The sequence below is a fragment of the Perissodus microlepis genome, chromosome 8 (assembly GCF_051167445.1).
Source record: "Perissodus microlepis isolate ML-2025 ecotype Zambia chromosome 8, ASM5116744v1, whole genome shotgun sequence".
Classification (NCBI taxonomy): domain Eukaryota; kingdom Metazoa; phylum Chordata; class Actinopteri; order Cichliformes; family Cichlidae; genus Perissodus; species Perissodus microlepis.
The window spans coordinates 12,446,836-12,466,008 of NC_140468.1; the positions used below are offsets into that span (position 1 = coordinate 12,446,836).

The following is a 19,173-nucleotide window of genomic DNA, read 5'->3' on the forward strand; positions in this document are numbered from 1 at the left end:
GACATAAAATGTACTTTAAAAAAAACATTTAGAGATGTAAAGCTGGCCTACATTCAGAGTAAGGTAGGTCACTGTTTTAATTTTAGAACAGCAACACCTGTCCTTGTCTGTGGCTGCCAGCATGGTCTCAGTGAAGGTTTAACAGTTTGAAAATAAATGTTGAGAGAATAAATCATACATAGGGATATGCGTGTGGTCAACAATGAACAATCTGCAGGAAAATAGTGCAGCTTCTCCTGCCTCTCCTTCTGTGAAAGACCTTGAGAAGATTTTGTATGGAGGTAAAAGGTTTGGTAATCATGTTGATGAAGTTTGGCCTAACCTGTTCATTGGAGATATGTAAGTCTTTAAAATTGCTCTTGATGGCTTATACAACATAATTACCAGTTAGAAAGACTGATTGCTTTTTTCTTTGTAGGTCAGTAGCTAATGATCGCTACAGTCTGTGGAAGCTGGGAATCACCCATGTTGTGAATGCAGCTCATGGGAAGACGCACTGTCAGGGGAGTCACTACTTCTATGGATCCACCGTGGATTATTATGGAGTGCCTGCAGATGACTCACCGTCTTTTGACCTCTCTCGATATTTCTTTCCCTCTGCTGAGTATATTCATAACACACTTGACACGACAAGTGGTAAATACCCATCATGTTTAATGTCAGCCTCCGCCGACCTCTCGCTCGTCTCATCCAGAATAAAATCCCTTATCGACCACATGCTTTATGCTCACTGTGATATTTTTCTTCTCCTTCCTCTCCAGCTCGAGTTCTCGTCCACTGTGCTGTTGGCGTGAGCAGGTCTGCCTCCATCGTCCTGGCCTACCTAATGATCCACCACAATTACACGCTACTAGATGCAATCAATAAGGTCAAAGAGCGCAGGTGGATCTTCCCAAACAGAGGATTCCTTAAACAGCTTCGTGCTTTGGATATGAAACTGCAAAAGACTTCATGACCGCTTCAAAAATAAAGATCTTCTAATGCACATAACCTCAAAACAGCTTTTTCTCCAGACAAATGAGAGACTTGATGACTGTGTCAGTTGAAGGAAATGCTGTGCTTTGACTTTAATCAGTTTGTTTCAGGAATGGAATCTAATCAAATGTATTTCCCCCACAACTCTGGCGCTTTGTTTGATGTGAATTATGCGGCATCTCTATATAATATCGACCCGCGTCTTAATAGGAGATCAATGTAATGAACTCTCCTCTGGGCAGAATCAATTTAAGGGACTGAATATGAGATATTGTTTTTATTTAACCTTAGTGTTGTGTTGAATAAGCTTTTATCCAATGTGCTGCAGGTGAAATTAATCTGCAGTGTGTTTTCATTTTAAACCTATTCAATTTGGGGGGGGGGGGGTGTTCTTGGTAAGTACAAAAACTTACATAAAACTTTTATTTTGAAACCCTGAAGTACACCATGGAAGCCTTTTTTTTATCAGTATATTAGCAGTTCTCTTGCAGCTGTCCTAAATTTTCTTTTGTTACCACAATTGTGATTTGGGGTAAAATGTCTCCAAAAATTATTGGATGGATTGAACCGAAATTTGTCCAGACACTGTGATCCCCTCAGGAACTTTTTATTGTTGACTCTCATGAACTAATGTCATCGTCAGGTCAAATCCACAGTTCTTCTCAAGTGGTGCTTCATGACTAAGTACCTGTAAACAACAGATTAACATTATCATCTGTTATCTACAGATGAGACATTCATGACTGTAGCAATGCTTACATATTGGACCAAGATGATGAACTTGATCATCATGAGGCTCTTTGATCCTGTCTATACTCTATCTTTGAATGTGTTTTAGTGAAAGCCTAAACAGATCTTAATTTAAAGTTGTTAAAGTTGTTAAAGTTGCTTCTGTCTTCAAATCTCCAGCTGATTGTTTTAATCAGTTCCACTAATAATAATACTAATAAAATAAATCATAATCATTATTTGTTGGCACAAATGGAATACTATAAAAGTAAAACATTATATAAGATGGTCATGGTGATTTTTTAATAATATAAAAATCACTCCTGGATCAAATGGTAAGCCGTCCAAGTGTTTAATTTATATAATATATGTATAGGTATATATGTTTCCCGCCAAATTTAGGTTACTCATGTTGGTTTGCTAGCAACATTTTTTAACAGCATTAGCTAACTTCTTCGCTAATGATGTTAAAATGCTAACTGAGTGGTCAGTCTGGGCGATACCAGACCTATCTAGACCTGACAATCATCTATAGAAACAACAAAAGGTTTTATTTTAGAAAGTGAAACCTTTCAGCTAATAAGGGTAACTTTGCTTTCGGTTACTCGTGTTGGTTTGCTAGTGACAGTTTTTAACAGCATTAGCAACTTCTTGGCTTATGCTAACTGAATGTGCAGACAATGTTGATCCTTAACCAACACTGTTATGATAATGTAGAAACAACACCAACATGAGGATTCAGCTAATAAAGATAGCTTCACTTTTATTGCCACTAGAAGGTCAAAGAGCCACTGCACAGACATTATGTCGGTCTGTTGCCACACTCCTGACTTGCTAAGCTAGCTAAGGAATAATAAATAAACAAAAACACTGTTAAGATTAGCAAGTCAAAGTGATGCAAAATGTCAAAGGACAAGACAAAAAAGGAACACTTAATCTTTTGCTAATGGCACATTTTCCTACATGGCATCCCTGTCAAGGGCACATGTGGACACATGATGAAAGGACCCTGGTTAAATGCATCCTGGAAAACCTCACAAGAGATTTTAGCAGTTGAATTTCCATTGTTATCACATTAAAAAAAAAAAAAAAAAAACGTCTTAAAACCAAGTGTTAGCAGGATCAAGGTTTTATTTTCTGGCATTTCCAGCAAGTGGTGGCGGTTTCATTATCTTATTAACGAGACAAAGCACAGCAGCCTTCACGTGTCTCTTCAGCATGTATCACATTCCTTGCAGCTGATAATGGGGAAATCTGTTCAGAATGTTGCACACCTGACTTTTTTGCACATTAGAAGAGAGAAAAAAATAAATAAAGATTCAACCTTGCCTCCGAGTCTCAGGTATAATGGGCTCCCTCCATCCCCGCTGGTGATGGCTGTGTGCATCAAAACCTAGCAGGCTGGGGATCTTTTTCAGATAACACAGGTCTTTGGAATGTGACAATGTGCTTTGGGTTTCCTCCGACGAAAGTGAATATATACAGCCTGACAGTCTTTTGATTTCAATGGTCTCTTAGCAAGAAGAATCCTCTTCACAGAAATCCTGAATCACCAACGGCTCAGAAACATCTCCCTCTACATTACCGCTGTTCTCGAGAACAAAAGCTAATTTTTAGTGTCTGGTGAATTGTCTGGAGCTCATTCTTAAGTGTCTCTTGTAGAGAATAACTATTCTTAAAATGGTTGTAAAAGAGCTTCTCAATCAGAAAGCTCAAAGGGGAACAAACGCACAATCGCACATTGCTTGTCAAACTACTCTTTCTCTAGCATTTATGGATCACATTCTTAAAGTTTCACATACATATTCAGCTGCATTCCCCCCCACATTTTCACACCACTCTAGAGTCTTCAACAAGGAGAAGCAGCACTTTGAATTATCAATCAATAACCGTCTCCAGGTTAAAAATGACTCGGAGACATTTATTGACTGATTCTGCATCCAACATTGGTACTGGTATTCAACAACACACCACTGCACCCACATTTTACATACACATTCATGACGCCGAATGAAGAAAAGTCATTACATTTCATGGTGCGAGGGAGAAGTTAATTAGTTTTTTAAAGCTAAAATGGGTGAAATTGACCTGCAACATAATAGAGGAGTTAAAATAGACATTTGCACAGTATGAGAGGCTGTTTAATGTCATGAACAGCCCACAGCAAAGCTCTTTTCTCTCTCTCTTTTTTTTCAATTTCCACTTTGCTTTCACATGATATTTGTGTCAGAGCGTAAACTAGCTGCATGAAGCTGTTACCCTCTTTCTCTTCTATAACTGCTGAATTACACTGAACTTTCTATCACACAGCATAATCACTTCACTTAAACATTTTGCCCATAATTACATTTAGTTATCGCTCGTTTATGTCATGATTCATCTGTTTGAGGCTTATTAAATCTCACTCCCGCCGTGGTGTGAAAAGCACAAGCCCCGGCTGCAGTGTTTGTTGTTCTGCCCTCTGCACGAGTAAGACTACACGCTAGGTTATGTACTAAATTGGGTAACTGTCCGGTGATAGCAGATAAACACCTGCTCGTACACATCATCTTGAGCCGGAGAAAGACAGGGAACCGCTTTAAAACAACAAACATTTGGACCAGTGATCGATCCAAGACAAGGGATTTGGATTTTAAAATGTCAGCGCTGAGAAGCAAGAGAAAAGAATATCTAAGTGTGAAGGATTTGCAGAAGCTTTTGGACTCTTGCAAGCTGCACCTCAATCAAATTGACGAAGTGTGGCCGAACATATACATAGGAAATGTGTAAGTATGTACTTTTATTTCAGATGATTCGGTTGCCTTGCAAAGGCTGTTTTCTTTGACATAACTGCTTCCACGTATTGTTTCACTCTGGCATAAAAATCATTGTGCTGTGATGCATAGAGTTCCCACAAGTCTTGAACCTCTTTCTGTCTCTTTGTCTTGCTAGGGCAGTAGCCCAAAACAAGGCTGCCTTGCTGAAATTAGGTATAACTCATGTATTAAACGCTGCTCACTCCAAGCGAGGCAGCATAGGGAACCAAAGCTTTTATGGCAACGACTTTGTGTATTGTGGCATTCCAGCAGATGACTCGACACACTTTGATCTGGATGTTTACTTTCAGCCTGCAGCCGATTTCATTCACAAAGCTCTGAAGTCACCTGATGGTAAGACTCCTTGAGGCTTTTAATATAGTATTACAAGTGCTACAGTTTTCCTTTCTCAAATCCCTGTATATCACATCTTTTATTTAACTCTGCAAATCCTTATTACAGTAAACCCACTCATTCCACTCAAATTCTCCCACCGCGCTGTCCTTTCAATGTCACCTGTCAGCACAATGTAAGACAGCTTTAAGTGTATTTTCAGCCAGCTGTAATAATAAGAGTCTTACCTTGCAGAATTTAGGTATATAATGTGACCATGGCTCTTTTCAAAGAAGCTATCAAGCAGCGGACGGGTTGGGATTAAGGAGACAGTTGGGCCCAGTCTGCAAAGGGACCTTAAATGAACAAAGAGTGAATTGTAGGCACTATTTTTAGCTCGCAGCAGGGAAAAAGAAAGACCACAGCGTGAGACGGGCAGTCATGTATGATATTAATAAGTCTGAGGCTTCTCGCTAATCCTTTCTTCACATCCCTCCCTTCATCTTGCCTGTTCTTCAGGGAAAGTTCTGGTGCACTGCATCATGGGAATGAGCCGGTCATCGACCTTGGTTTTGGCATACCTCATGATCTACCATCATCTCCCACTCAAACAGGCTTTGCAGAAGCTGATCCAGAAAAGAGCCATCTACCCCAACAGAAATTTCCTGGCTTTGCTGTTGGATCTGGATCTTCAACTGACAAAGAAAAAGAAAACATGTCGGATCCTGTAGTGAAAAGAGGCATTTACATCTTCAGCCACAAAGCCACGTGGTGGTTTCTGGGAATAACGATGCCAGCCAGTCTGTCGGTGCAACAGTCCAGACTGAAACGTTTAGACACATCATCGTGAAATTTGGTTCGACTGAGTGAATTTCTGTCGACTCAGCTGTCCACATCACTAACAGAGATCAAAGTTGCACAAATCACACAGAATAAACTATCAGTGCTTGTTTTTATATTTATATGTTACTGAAATGCCAAACGTTAATGGCAGGAGACAAACTCTGTACACTCATTAGTCTTTACTTTTATTATGATGAGGTTCACCATTCTAAACAAGCTCACATAGATAGATAGATAGATAGATAGATAGCAAAGTTTCATATTAAAGGAGATTTTCAAATGTTAACATAGGCCTATACAGGCTCATAAAGATTACATGCTACATGATTACAAGCTAAAGAGTAGCAAATAAACATGCTAATGTTAGCATACCGACATCGTATTGTATATGCCCGCGGTCCCCAACCCGTGAGTTGTTTGGTACTGGGCCATGAGAGTTGAGGCTCGGGTGTGAAATTTATAGTTCTCAGGGTTTTTATCAGTTTTAATTGTTATTTTTTATCGTTTTTATCGTTAACTCAGTTTCCCTGGGTCTTTTCCCGTGTGTTATGAATAAATTTTCTTTTTTTTGGCATCGGTACTAGTTTTATTTTGTTGTATTTATCCGCGACACCTTAAAGGCCGGTCCGTGAAAATATTGTCGGACATAAACCGGTCTTAGGCATAAAAAAAGGTTGGGGACCGCTGGTATATGGTAGATCCTAATAGCGTGCTAGCTGTTGTCAATAAGCGTGAAACTTTAGGCCTGATAGTAATATGATAATACTTGAATACTACAGCATGTTAGCGTTGAACTACCTCACATTTTTTCATATTTTGAATCCGTGGAGGAAACTTTCTTGTAGTGTTTTTTAAGGGACTGGAACAAACAATCATTCTCCAGGCTTTCTGAAGAGAGAGGGCATTGGCTGCTTTTTCATTCATTTTCAGTCACTGAACCTGACCATTTCAGAGGAAAGTTTTTTTGGGGGGGGGTTAGGCACTGTGTTACTAGCAGCCTGTTGCAAAACTAAACAGCCAGTTCCCATTTCTTTAGTTGATTCTGGCACATTTTGACAGACATAAAATTTTTGCACCAACAAGGTGTCTCCCAGAGGACTGTTAGCCAAAAACTTGACAAATCTGAGCACTGTGTGCAGTGTGTGCTTATAAATGTGATGAAGTGAGGTGAAAAAAGTGGCAGGCACATATCTATATGAGATGAACAGTATCTGAAAGCCATGTCTCAGGTCTTAGTTGAAGGGTGGCTGTCAAGAAACTATTCTTAAGAGATGAAAACAAGCAGAAAAGACTTGGTTATGCCAAATTACACAAGAACTGGACTGACAATGAGCTGCAACAGGTCTAATGGAGTGATTATTAGTTAATCATCAGTATTTATAGAGGAGGTCAGGAGAGAACAACAACAGTGAGTGTCTTCATTTCAGCCAATATTATCAATATTACCATCAGCATGTCACTGATCCTAAAAACACTACCTCCGATGTAAAAGCATAGCTGGATAGAAAAAAGACACAATATAAGTCACGGATCTGCCTCTTCAGAGCCTGGACCTCAAGCAGAGCGGGATCATCTTGACAGAGAACAGAATAAAGGGCAGCCAACGTCCAAAGAAGAGCTTCAAATGTCCTTGAAGCAGCTGGAGAACTATTCCTGAAGACTACTCAAAGAAATTATTAAAAGAAAGTTTGCCTGACTTAGGTTGCGTTAAAGAAGAAAATGATGGTGATAGCAAATACATTTCTCGTTAGAATTGCACAAACTCTCTATGTATGTTTATACATGTATCAATAAATTTACCAATTTTGTTTTCCTATCGAAATATACAAAATGAGAGGTGGCTCAAGGGTTTCGCACAGTATTGTTCATGGACATTTGAGCCCAACGAAAGCAGATGCTGGCACGAAAATAGCTTAATTATCTTTCTCCAAATCCAGTGATCTTCATTTATAATAGACTAAGCTGCATCATCTCCTCATTAGCCTGCTAACTGGGATTTTTAATGCAGCGAGGTTGTTGGGTTTTTTTTTATGTCTTAACAAAAAGAGAGTCTGGTTGCAGAAATAAATTTAATGTCAAGTAAAATGACAACAGGGCATGTTTACAACACTGAGACAAGTCTTTACTTCTCATTCTTGTAAGAAGTTTTTTCTTCTACAACAACAGAGTAGACCAAATGTCTAATGGAACATGTTTTGCAAAGCATAACATTTTAGTAGAGTCTCTAGGTAACTCAGAAAAGAGGGAATCAATCAACAGCATCTGTTCAACACATCGCTGTTCACAGCGTGTGAAATTCATTTGGTGTATTTGTCAAGGCAGTGCAGTTGATCACTGCTGTGCATGAAAAGGTTTCAGGTCTTTTGATTGCCCATGAAATCAACTGTAGAGGCAAAGGTACGCACACATTCATCTAGCTTGACACCAATGATTTCGACCTGTTTTGAATTATTATGTTTCTCTGAATCAAACATTCACAGTAAGCAAGAATGTACAGTATTATACACAGAATTATAAGTCATACGTTCAATTTCTAGATATAGACTTTGTCAGTGCTTACAAAAACATACAATAAATGTAGACATTTTTACAAAGAAATGTTTGTATTTGCTCATCCATCTATATTTGTGTCATTTTTCTGCAATATAAATATATATTTTTAGCTTTTTAAAACTTCATCAGAGTGTCAATATTGTGGGTTTATTGCAAGTTCCCATTTTTGCTGATATAATTAAGAAAAAATCTTTGCTATCATTTAATTGCACCAAGAAAAAAACATAATCTATACTTTTTTTTACATCGAATGACCGAGTGTTGATTCAAACACAGTTCAAAGTGGAAAGAAAGCTCAGGGAAGTCAGGTTTAAACTCAGCTACAAGCAGCTCTGATCTAATTTTCTTGCTATTGAAAAAGCCGTGTCCTATCCTCCCTCCTGTGCTGGCAGCTCGGGTAACCTTTAAGGAATGTAGAATATGGTGCCAGAATTATTTTGGGCTGAGATTCAGATGTTAAAATAGCAAAAAAGGTTGCAGGGTAGATTACCAAGGAGAACACAGGCAGTTGTGCTGTCGACCTACATGTAGCTGTTGTACAGAGAGGCCATGAAAAGCAACGTTTCCAACCAAGGCAAGTGTCAACCAACAATGTGTGCTTACAAATTGATTACAGATAAATGTAGGCGATGTATATTCATAAGTGTGTGGATTTGTTGCACTGTATAGCTTTATTTGCAAGATAAACATGTTGACAGAGTACTTGTGAAGTAGTATTCACTGTGATACTGCATTGCCTGACGGATTATGATACTTTCTTCTTTTATTAATTGGCCCACAAATCCAGATGAACCACATCTGAAAGGCTAAAGAGGGAAGTGTAATTCATAAAACCACCTAGAAGAGGCCCAGAGGAGGTAAAAAGCCATTTTTATTTGCCCTCCATGTTAACCGCGGGCACTTTCCCATACATAGCATCTTTAATTACACAGAAGTGGAGCAGGAAGGACAGGTTAGCCTAAGGGGAGAGGGTATGAAAGCAGTGCTGCAGCTCAACATGCGCACCAGGGAAATCAGTTCTCTGCCCCTGAGTGTGGGAGGCAGGAAAGGGTTGTGCTTATAGATCAATGAGGAGAAAGAAGAGCCTCCAGGTACGCGAGGCGCATGTTGTACCTGTGCAAAGACACCATTTAGCTCACACAATCGTATGCATGAAGCTTACACTGCGTTAGATGCAGCATTTCCTTCATGCACACGTGTTCTGTGTGACACACAAGAATGCACATGCAGGGATGGATAGAGGCAACACGATGTTTGAGTAAACCTCCATATGTCACAGCAGCGAAACAAAAGGTCACTAAAACAGATTTGGTCTCAATGACTCATCCCTGTGGACACGACAAAAAGTCTCAAAACCCTGAGAGCAACATTATGTCTCCACACGTGGCGAGAATGCAAATAAGAAGCTCGGCTGCTGTTAGTTTCTTTTCGATAACAATGCCTACACATCGCTTGTACGTCCACAGCCTCAAGCACAGTCACACACCTGCCTAAATGGATGCTAATGCATACAGTTTGCATAGTACGAGTCTCTCTAGAGCTCAGTGTGTAAATTGTAAATGCACAGGTTAGACTTGCCTGCAGCAAATGAAAAGTGGTTTATAGGCATTGAATGCCAGTTTTCTGCATCTCTGGAAATAAATAAATCTATCCAGTGCTGCTATATAGATACAATAATGAGAGCATCATAAGGTCAGCTTACAATCATATGATCCTTTGCTACTGTGGAATGTGTTAATTGTCATAATTGCGGTCTGTATTTAAAGGCTACAGACCTGTATATGAAACCTGCTAATTAACGGTCCTCGCTATAATCCCACGCTGCACTTAGCAGTCGTTTCTCGGTGTTTCCTAAGATGATGCGTGCATTTCAATTAGGCATTTCAGTGGAGTTAGTTGGTATTCATGGGCAATGCAGATGAACCCTGAAATTCTTTGAGCATCTTTCTTAAAGTTTGAAGTGTAGTAAAGGGCAAAGTGCAGTAAAACATACGCTTTTATTGAGTTCTCAGTTTTTATCGCGGTTCAAATTTCAGGGCAACGACCACTTCTTTTCTTAATGAAAGGTTGTAAAAGCAGAAGTGGAGAATTCAGACATGCCCAGAGGCCTCAGCTGCCTGGCGAGCCCTGAGAGGGCAGAAGGCCGGTATGAAACCCCCCCAGCTTCAGAGCTTCAGAGACTGATGTGGACAAAAAAAGGGACCAGTAACCATCTGGATGAGGTTCATCCCGGGATCTACATCGGAGACATGTGAGAGTGACATGTTACTAAAATAATTCACTATGGCTAATGTGTTTAAATATAATTCCACCGGCTTTTGTAATAAAGTAATTAAGTATTCTCTTAATTGGGCTCAGATTGTGAGTGCATGTGTAATTAAAGGCACGATTATAATTTTTACATTATTGAAATTTATCTTTTTTTTATAAAAGCACCTGGTTATCACACTAATGTGCAAAACATTAACAAGCTTTCATCACAACTGTATACACAGTCATCCAAGTGCTAATGCCCATGTGAATAGTGTGTAGTAGCCTTATGCTAACATGCTAACATCCAACTTTACAATAATGAAAGTAGCTGTTTTATGAATACTGTTTTGTAGCATACTGTCTATTTTTATTTTTAGATACATGGCCAGTTTTTGCCTTCATCATAGAATATTTAGGTACACCTGCTAATTGTTAGCAATTATCTAATCAGCCAATCAAGTCATAGCAACTTAGTGCATTTAGGCATACAGACATAGTCAACAAGACCTGCTAAAGTTCAGGCTGACCATCATAATGGAGATGAAAAGTGATTTAAGTGACTTTGAACATAGCATAGGACATGCCAGATGGGCTGGTCTTGTGATTACAGTACCGTCTCTAGTTTTGACAGATAATGATCCAAAAAAAGAGAAAATATCCTGTGAGCGGCAGTTCGTAGGCAGAAAACATCTTGTTGATCCAAAGAGTTAGAATATAGAATATAATGGCAAGAGCGCTTTGAGCTGATAACAAGGTAACAGTAGCTCACTACAACTAAGGTATGCAGAAGAGCATCTCTGAACACATGACATGTGGAACCCTGAAGGACCACAGTAGCAGAAGACCACACTGGGTGACACTCATGTCTGCTATAAACAGGAAAGCAACCCTTCACACAGACTCACCAATATTGCCTGGTGTGATGAGCCTCAATTTCTGCTGCAACATTTGGCTGGTGGGGTCAGAATTGGACATAAAAATCATTAGAAGCATAGATCCATCCTGCCTCGCATCAAACGTTCAGGTTGTTGGTGCAAGTGTAATGTTATGTCTCCTTAAATACCAAATGAGCATTATTTAAACACCACAGGCTACCTGAGTATTGTTGTTGACCGTGTCCACCCCTTTATGACCACAGTGTACCCATGTTCTGATGGCTGCTTCCAGCAGTTCCCTGTACTCGGATGACCTCCACAGTCACCAGATCTCGATCCAATAGAGCACCTTTGGGATATAGTGAAACATAAGATTCACATCACAACATAATATTTACTTTTCATATCATGCATGAAAGGATCTTGATTAAACTAAGAAGGATAAGGTAGGGCATTTGACAGATATATTATATGCATTACTATATGTGTAACCACAGAGGAAAAAAACAGGGATTGCGTCTTGTCCACTGCACTGTGCAGTCTCTCTGTATCATTCATAATAAAATGTAATATTATAACAATTCAGTTAATTAACCTAATGATCTACATTTTCCCCCACTGCCTGCCATCTTCCTTCTTCTCCTCGAGTTAGCTTTCTTCGCTTTATCCTCATCATTTGTTTAGTTTGATTGCAGAGATAATTGTAATTTTTCCCTTTAGGTACGCAGCCAAAGACAAAAGGACTCTCCAGGCTCATCGCATCACCCACGTGCTTAATGCAGCTGATGGGAAGTTCAATGTGAACACAGGGCCCAGCTTCTACCGAGACACCGCGATCACTTATCATGGAGTCGAAGCTTTTGACATGCCATCCTTTGACTTGAGTCCCTTCTTTTACCCAGCGGCCAATTTCATCAAGAGCGCTTTGAGCTCTCCCACAGGTGAGGCGCTCTCACAGCGCTCAAGGTATCCTTCATCGTTTTCACACATTAACTCGGGGAAGACGAGCCAAGGCAGAGAAACATTTGTCAGTCAATTCCCATTTACAGCAGACCCCAGTTGTATCAGTCATTAAAATGCAAATCAAACACTAAACATAATATCAAGCTAATATCTTTCCCCCATGGTAATCTTCTCATAAGCTCAGACCTCGGCCAGGAAAATTGGTTTTAAATGGATTGCCCTGGCAATTTGTAAGCAACACTTTTATTGGACATGGAAATTACACAATTATGTTTGTGGCCTGTGCTTGCCTGGCCCGTTATGCAAAGTGAAGTCAGTATCTGACATGACAGTAATAAGATGAGGCCTCCTTCTTCACATGCTGGCTGATCGGGGGCTCCAGTGTGTGGCGGGGCCTACAGTAATCCCCGGCAGAAATACACAGAAGCCAAGACAGTTCAATTACGCGCTCCTCTGCGCCCTAATCCTCAGGCCTGATAAGGAACCAGGGATTACCGTGTGTAGAAACATTTGTTGCAACATTGTTGAAAACTTTTAGTCGGGAGTAAGAAGTACTCCTCCCTGTGATGTGCACGGTTTTTAATCCACAGAGGAGTTACAAATTAGATATTTAGAACAAACTTTACAACAATAATCCACTGGTTGCGTGTAGGCTGGTAGGCTGGCTGCGTTCTGAAATCATCCACAGGAAGTCTGATTTTCTGCCTTCTGACTGGCAGGTAAAGTCTTCGTCCACTGTGCAATGGGCCTCAGCCGCTCATCCACCTTGGTTCTGGCTTACCTGATGATCCATGAGAACATGACTCTGGTGGACGCCATCAAAGCTGTGGGCGCCAACAGGAACATTTCTCCCAATAACGGGTTCTTGGAGCAGCTCCGAGCACTGGACACAAAGCTCCACTGCCAGGGATTATCCAGGAGCTTCAACGGGCGGACGTAAAAATAAAATCCTTCAGTCCATAAATTTGGATAATATTTTTGACCCCTGTCCATATCTGAGTGTTAAAAAGCTATTACAGTGATAATGTTTTTGTAATGAACAGATACTTCAGCTGTATTTAAAGGGCTTCAAGGTAAGAAAATTTAATAACCTGATGAAGAGTGATTTTTAAACATTAACAATTAAGTTATATGAACAAAACGTGCTTAAATTATTAGCTCAAAATACCCAAAAGTATGACACAAAAGGACGACTGTGAGGTTTTAAGGTTACAAAATCAGAATTAACACAAAACACAAAGAAGATTACATTTGTGTTTAACTATTGAACTTCTTCCCCATCTGTGCCTGTGTCTCCTGTCTGCAGTCAAAAATGTGTGCCTTTATAGAGCTTCAAAACTTCAAACATTTATGTATTAGAATAGTTAAGTTACATTTGTGTTTGAGAAACTACAGAAAAGTTACTGCACTCAGTGAGTTATACAGTCACAGATTACACTACAATTTTTACTTGACAGTGAGTGAGTGTAATAGTGTAGTCATACAAATGCTACAGTTCTTGCCCTTTAACGAATACAGTCAAATACAGCCCTTTGACTGGGCCATCGCAGCACTTTCATTCTTTTCTTTTTCAGCCGTTTGAATGTAGATTTGCTCTTGTGCTTGGGATCATTGTCCGGTTTCAGCCAACCTTTAGCCATCAGACAGATGGTCTCATATTTGATTTTAGAATAATTTGGTAGAGGAGTTCAAGCTCAGCTTAATGACTGAAAGGTGTACATGTCCCGAGGCTGCAAGACAAGCCCAAATTATCAGCCCTCCACCACTGTGCTTCACAATAGATAACAAGTTTTGTGCTGATATGCTGTGTTCAGTTTTCTGCTGCAGTGGATTATGGACAAACATCACCAGACATTGTTCCAGAGGTTTCCAGACAGAAAAGAGGTTTTCTGCTGACAACCTTTCTAAACACTTTTGTTCAGCCTTTCTTCAAAATTTGCCTTCATGAAGTTTAACATTTACTTTCCTAACCGAGCCCTGTGGAGTCTGAGACGTAAATCTTGAGTTTCCGGAGGTTTCCCCGAGCATTGTACCGAATTTGCTGAGAAGACTGTGGCATTGTGTTAACACAAGCCTGCCAAAGCCCTGCTTTTACAGAGGTGCTTGCACTGCTGATGATCAGTTAATCAAATCCATTTGATTAGCAGCACCTGGCTGCTGCCCTAACCTCTTAATTCCTATGAAAACAGTCAGTGTGTACACAGTTTTGTAAAAAGTTTCTTCTTTCTTCTTTTTTTTCTGCCCGTCCAATATTTACTACTGCACCTGTAAACCATCTATTATTTTGTTTAGTCTATATAATATGGAATGCACATACAGAAACATGAGGAATTTATTTTGTATTTTCATGAACTTTCTTTAAAACTTTTCTAAAGTCAGACTTTACCATCAGAAAACTCAGTTTTCCAATGAAGTTCATGAAATATGATGGAGAGTTTAAAAGCAGCTACTAAATGTACGCTTTCCTAAAGATTGTCTTGTCAACAGCACAGTGTGGTTTGCTTCTCTCAGCAGTTTAAATCATCCTTAACATACTGACTCAGACCTTCACTCCAGAAATTCAACTCTCAGTATAGCTGATATAATCTTTGTGTTCTTCATAAAACAGGAGCAACCTATGCAATCAAAGACAGGACTTTAACAGTTTGTTGACGACAACGTCAGGCAAAATAGGAAGTCATTCATTTATTCTCGTCACATGATTTAAAATAAAGAGACACAGCAACGCCATCTGCAATAGCTCAAACTGTGGTTTGAGCTCAAACTGTGGTTTGAGCTCATTCAGCGTGGCAACCTGACATTAATTCCCCACCATGTTTTGGATCACTTGCACTATTACAACCATTAAAACTGCAACGGCTCAGTAGTCGAATTTATCACAGCACAAGCAGCCTGGCTTCTGTCACAGTCATCTGAGGAATAAATAGTCCACACTGCTTGTGCCCAGTCTCTGGTATGTTCAGCTGTCTCGTTCCAGTGGGGCTCAGCCTCGAAACAACACTGATATCCAGCTCAGATGTAAAACAGCGCGAGCCGCACCAGTAAGGTTAGTATTCACTGTTGGTTTGTCTCAAAAGCCTGCAGCAAGAAACACCAGCAGGACAGCAGTAATAAATAATCAACATTTGCATCCTGGAACATAAAGTATCTTGCAAAGTTATTTATCTGTGTACTGAGTTGAGTGAAAGTGATAATTATATAAAAACACTGAGGTGAGAGAGATACAGATATGACCTCAAAGGAGGAGCCAAAGTATCAGACACCACCCACCTGCGATCTGCTCAGCCTTCTGTTGAAGAACAGACGTCCCACTGGAGCTGTCAACGAGGTTTGGCCCAACCTCTACATCGGAGATGCGTAAGTGACATTCTCACTTTGGGGGCCCCTAACTGCAATATGGTGATCTGATTGTGAAACTGTCGCTGCAAACAAGTGTATTTGGCCAACTGATGGGACAAATATAAAATCTGTACATTTGAGTCACCGGTGATGCATTTGCACACATATGCTTCCGGAGCTGCACACAGGCGAGAAAAATCGCTAAAAATGACATTTCTTATAGCCTCTCCCGTGTCATTTACAGGGCTGCAGCTCGGGATAAAACCCTGTTAGCGAAACTGGAAATAACACACGTGGTGAATGCTGCAGATGGCCCCCAGCACATTGACACCGGGCCAGGTTTCTACGCAGACGCCAGCATACTGTATCACGGAGTAGAAGCACCAGACTGTAAAGATTTTGACTTGAGCCCTTTCTTCAGTGAGACGGCTGATTTTATTCATGGTGCTCTGAGCCAAAAAGGTACCAGTCTATTTTAGCAACACATGACAAAATAAACACATAAGGATTGAGCTTTAATAATATGTTACAGTCCAACACATCCTAATATAGAAAAATGATGCATCATCAAGCTGAAAAATGATGTGTAATAATGATATTTTATGTTTTGTTGCACATATTTAAATGCATGAAAACATAAATAGTTGCCTTTGCTTCTGGGTCGTGTGCGGAGACTCCAGCTGCTCTCTATAATCTAAAATAATTTCACAATTTTTTATTATTTTTAACTTTTATTTTAAAAATGTAAGGCTTCTATTTTTCCCCATTGCACAAACATTTAGAACAATAATTTGAAATAAAATCAATTTAAAATGGTAACGAGAGTTAAAGTTGTGAGCAATTACTACAGGGACACGTAAACACTATTAATGCTATGACAGCACCTGTGTTTGTGCCATCATATGTCATCATTTCTGCTGTGAAAAGAACCTTTTGTGACTGTTACACCGTGAGCTGAGCCCACAGTTGTAATTAATCCCTTTGTTGTTTGTGTTTAACCCAACGAGCCGCAGAATTCGCAGCTTATTTTAGAGTCTGCCTTTTGTCCGTGCAGGGAAGGTGCTCGTCCACTGCGCTCGGGGAATCAGCCGCTCGGCAGCTCTTACGCTGGCCTTCCTCATGATCAAAGAAAGGCTCACACTGGTGGAGGCTGTGGAGGTTGTGTGCCGGCACAGAAACATCCTCCCAAATGTTGGATTTCTGAACCAGCTCCGCGAGCTGGACTCATCCCTATTCACGTAGTAGAGCACATAATGCCAAAAAGGGGACAGTTTCATAGTTGACATTATCTGTGCAGATGAAATCGTCCTGGTGGCTCCATTTGGGTGGCTTCGGGCACTCGCATCTTAAGTGAATTAAAGCACCATGTAATCCAACTTGGCTTGATGGGATTTTGCTTAGCTTAGTCAAGCGATACATCAGTATTCATAATAGCACACTTAAACACACAACATGCAGAGCACAAAGTAGAACTGACAGACAAATGTTTTGTCAGGTGAGCGATCAGCACAGACAGTCTGCCTGTCAGAAAGGGTTTGTCAACACTAAACTAAAGTTAGCTGAAAGTTAAAAAGATTTCAATCCTGTCATGTTCAGTTCATTTTTGACACAAACGGAACCTCATTGTATTTGAGACAAGACTATTTCAAGCCTTATTTTTTAATCTCTTTGTGTTTTTCACACTACAATTCTCCATTTTACAAACCAGAATCCATCACTGCAGATTTCTGGGTGATTTCTTTTTTTCTCAGTTTTCCATAATTGAAAAGTATGAAAGTCAATCAGCCCACTCATGCATGAGCTGTGTAATTGATTGCTTCAAAAGCTCATATTGTAATATAATGCTGTTTATGATTAGACTAAATTTTTAAAAAATAGCTTATTATATAATTTTAATAAAAATGAATGCACAATTACTGCTCACTATGGCTGACTACACAGCTCAAACAGTGCCATACACGTCACAAAAAGTGACGGTTCTTCGCTATTATTGTTATTAATAATAAACTGCTCTTTATTTATTAACAATAGTGTTTTATATTGCAAGATAAACACCCTTCAAAATGACACACATTAACCCGATGAGCCACAGATCTCTGTGCAAGCACTTGGAGAAAAAAAACTCCTTTTTAAGAGGAAATCATGGACAACACCAGTTTGTGGAGAGCAGCCATCTGCTGTGACCAGTCGGGATGAGGGAAAAGTAGTAAAATGTAGCAAAAGCATATCCGTAGAGAAAAATACAGTCATGACATCGGTCCTCCCCAGACCTCAACATTATTGAAGCAGTGTGGGATCATCTTGACAGAGAACAGACTAAATAGCAGCCAGAATCCAAAGAAGAGCTTTGAATGTCCTTCAAGAGGCCTGGAGACGATTTGACAAGAAGACTTTCTTAGATTGTTCAGACTGTGTCAAAGACTAAATACCAAATACTTTGACTTTGACGCTCATTAGAATTCCGTTTTTGCCTTAAATACTATATTTCCATGTATGTTTGCACGTTTCAGTGTGCAAATGTTTCACTGCACGCAGTTCCCATTTTCCATTTTCAAGTTAAAAAAGGAAGGCATGGCTCAAGACTTTTGCACACTACTATATAACATTCCTTTATATTTCGATAACCCTTGATTAATTAAAAACAAAAAAAAGCTGTTGTTTATTGTAGGAACAAAAACAGAAGAGAAATCATTTTGCAAAAAGTGTGTGTTGTGTGAGGTAGCCAGACTTTTCTGTGACCTGCAAACTCTGTGGGGGCCAGGGCCACCCTTGGCCACCTCTTATCTCTGCTCCTGATCACTGGCACAAAGTGCTACAGATTTTAGATCTCAACAGACTAGGGTAAATGACAAAAAAAGAAAATATTTGTGTTATATTAATCTGTATTATATCCAGATTTTAAATCTGAACATCTTCCTCTCCACTTCTTCATACTTGACCTGTTCACCGGTAACGCAAAGCACGCAAGGAGCTAAATGTGCAAAAAACAGCGGCATGGGCCTTTAGGCTCACGTCTTAAGCACAGCACAATCAAGATCAAGACCCCTGCTGTACTGGAACAACACACAGACAGTGCATGCTTATAAATAAACAATGCTCCACTTACTTATTCACATTTCTCAAAATACTGCGTCCTAACTGCTACAATCCAGTGACGTACAGTTAAAACTGTGATGTGTCTAAAGAGTCTTGATACAAGATGACAAAAATATGCCAGCGTGCTTTCTGAGCATGTATACAGATTCAGGTCAGACTTTGAAAAGAGATGAAACACTGAAGCCATCTTAATAAGAGATGCTCTCCAGAGCTCGCTGGGAGAGAGATGCTGTCAAAATAAAAGGAATTGGATATCACAGGTTTAATGATTTCACTGTCAGAATGAATGATGGCAGAGTAGGAAGATATGAGGGAAAAATAAAGGAGTTTGATGGTGTGAAAACTCTGTCTGACATGTTAGCAGCTTCATCTAGCCATCCTGCAATACAGCCATCATCACACTCTCACTTTGGGGGCTT

General features: G+C 39.8%; 4 protein-coding genes across 5 annotated transcripts; all 4 read left to right on the plus strand.

The window, feature by feature from the left end:
• The first annotated feature begins 196 nt into the window (after positions 1-196).
• Positions 197-1,169, plus strand: LOC146381496 (dual specificity protein phosphatase 13A-like). The gene is made up of 3 exons (XM_084937578.1): positions 197-339; positions 419-636; positions 762-1,169. Exons 1-3 carry the CDS (start codon positions 203-205, stop codon positions 953-955), a joined length of 549 nt encoding a protein of 182 aa, XP_084793704.1. The 5' UTR covers positions 197-202; the 3' UTR covers positions 956-1,169.
• Positions 1,170-4,180: 3,011 nt separating this feature from the next.
• LOC146381497 (dual specificity protein phosphatase 13A-like) lies at positions 4,181-8,299 on the plus strand. The gene is made up of 3 exons (XM_084937579.1): positions 4,181-4,469; positions 4,636-4,853; positions 5,352-8,299. Exons 1-3 carry the CDS (start codon positions 4,342-4,344, stop codon positions 5,561-5,563), a joined length of 558 nt encoding a protein of 185 aa, XP_084793705.1. The 5' UTR covers positions 4,181-4,341; the 3' UTR covers positions 5,564-8,299.
• A 669-nt stretch (positions 8,300-8,968) lies between these two features.
• LOC146381498 (dual specificity protein phosphatase 13B-like) lies at positions 8,969-14,173 on the plus strand. Its single transcript, XM_084937575.1, has 4 exons — positions 8,969-9,085; positions 10,295-10,479; positions 12,077-12,297; positions 13,039-14,173. The coding sequence occupies exons 2-4, from the start codon at positions 10,325-10,327 to the stop codon at positions 13,257-13,259; spliced, it is 597 nt and encodes a 198-aa protein (XP_084793701.1). The 5' UTR covers positions 8,969-9,085; positions 10,295-10,324; the 3' UTR covers positions 13,260-14,173.
• Positions 14,174-15,318: 1,145 nt separating this feature from the next.
• On the plus strand, positions 15,319-16,916 carry LOC146381499 (dual specificity phosphatase 29-like). 2 transcript variants are annotated; one of them, XM_084937577.1, is made up of 4 exons: positions 15,319-15,329; positions 15,539-15,676; positions 15,903-16,120; positions 16,713-16,916. In XM_084937577.1, exons 2-4 carry the CDS (start codon positions 15,549-15,551, stop codon positions 16,898-16,900), a joined length of 534 nt encoding a protein of 177 aa, XP_084793703.1. In that variant the 5' UTR covers positions 15,319-15,329; positions 15,539-15,548; the 3' UTR covers positions 16,901-16,916. The 2 variants fall into 2 exon arrangements, with proteins under 2 accessions (XP_084793703.1, XP_084793702.1); XM_084937576.1 differs by lacking the exon at positions 15,319-15,329 and having other exon boundaries at positions 15,497-15,676.
• The last annotated feature ends 2,257 nt before the right edge of the window (positions 16,917-19,173 follow it).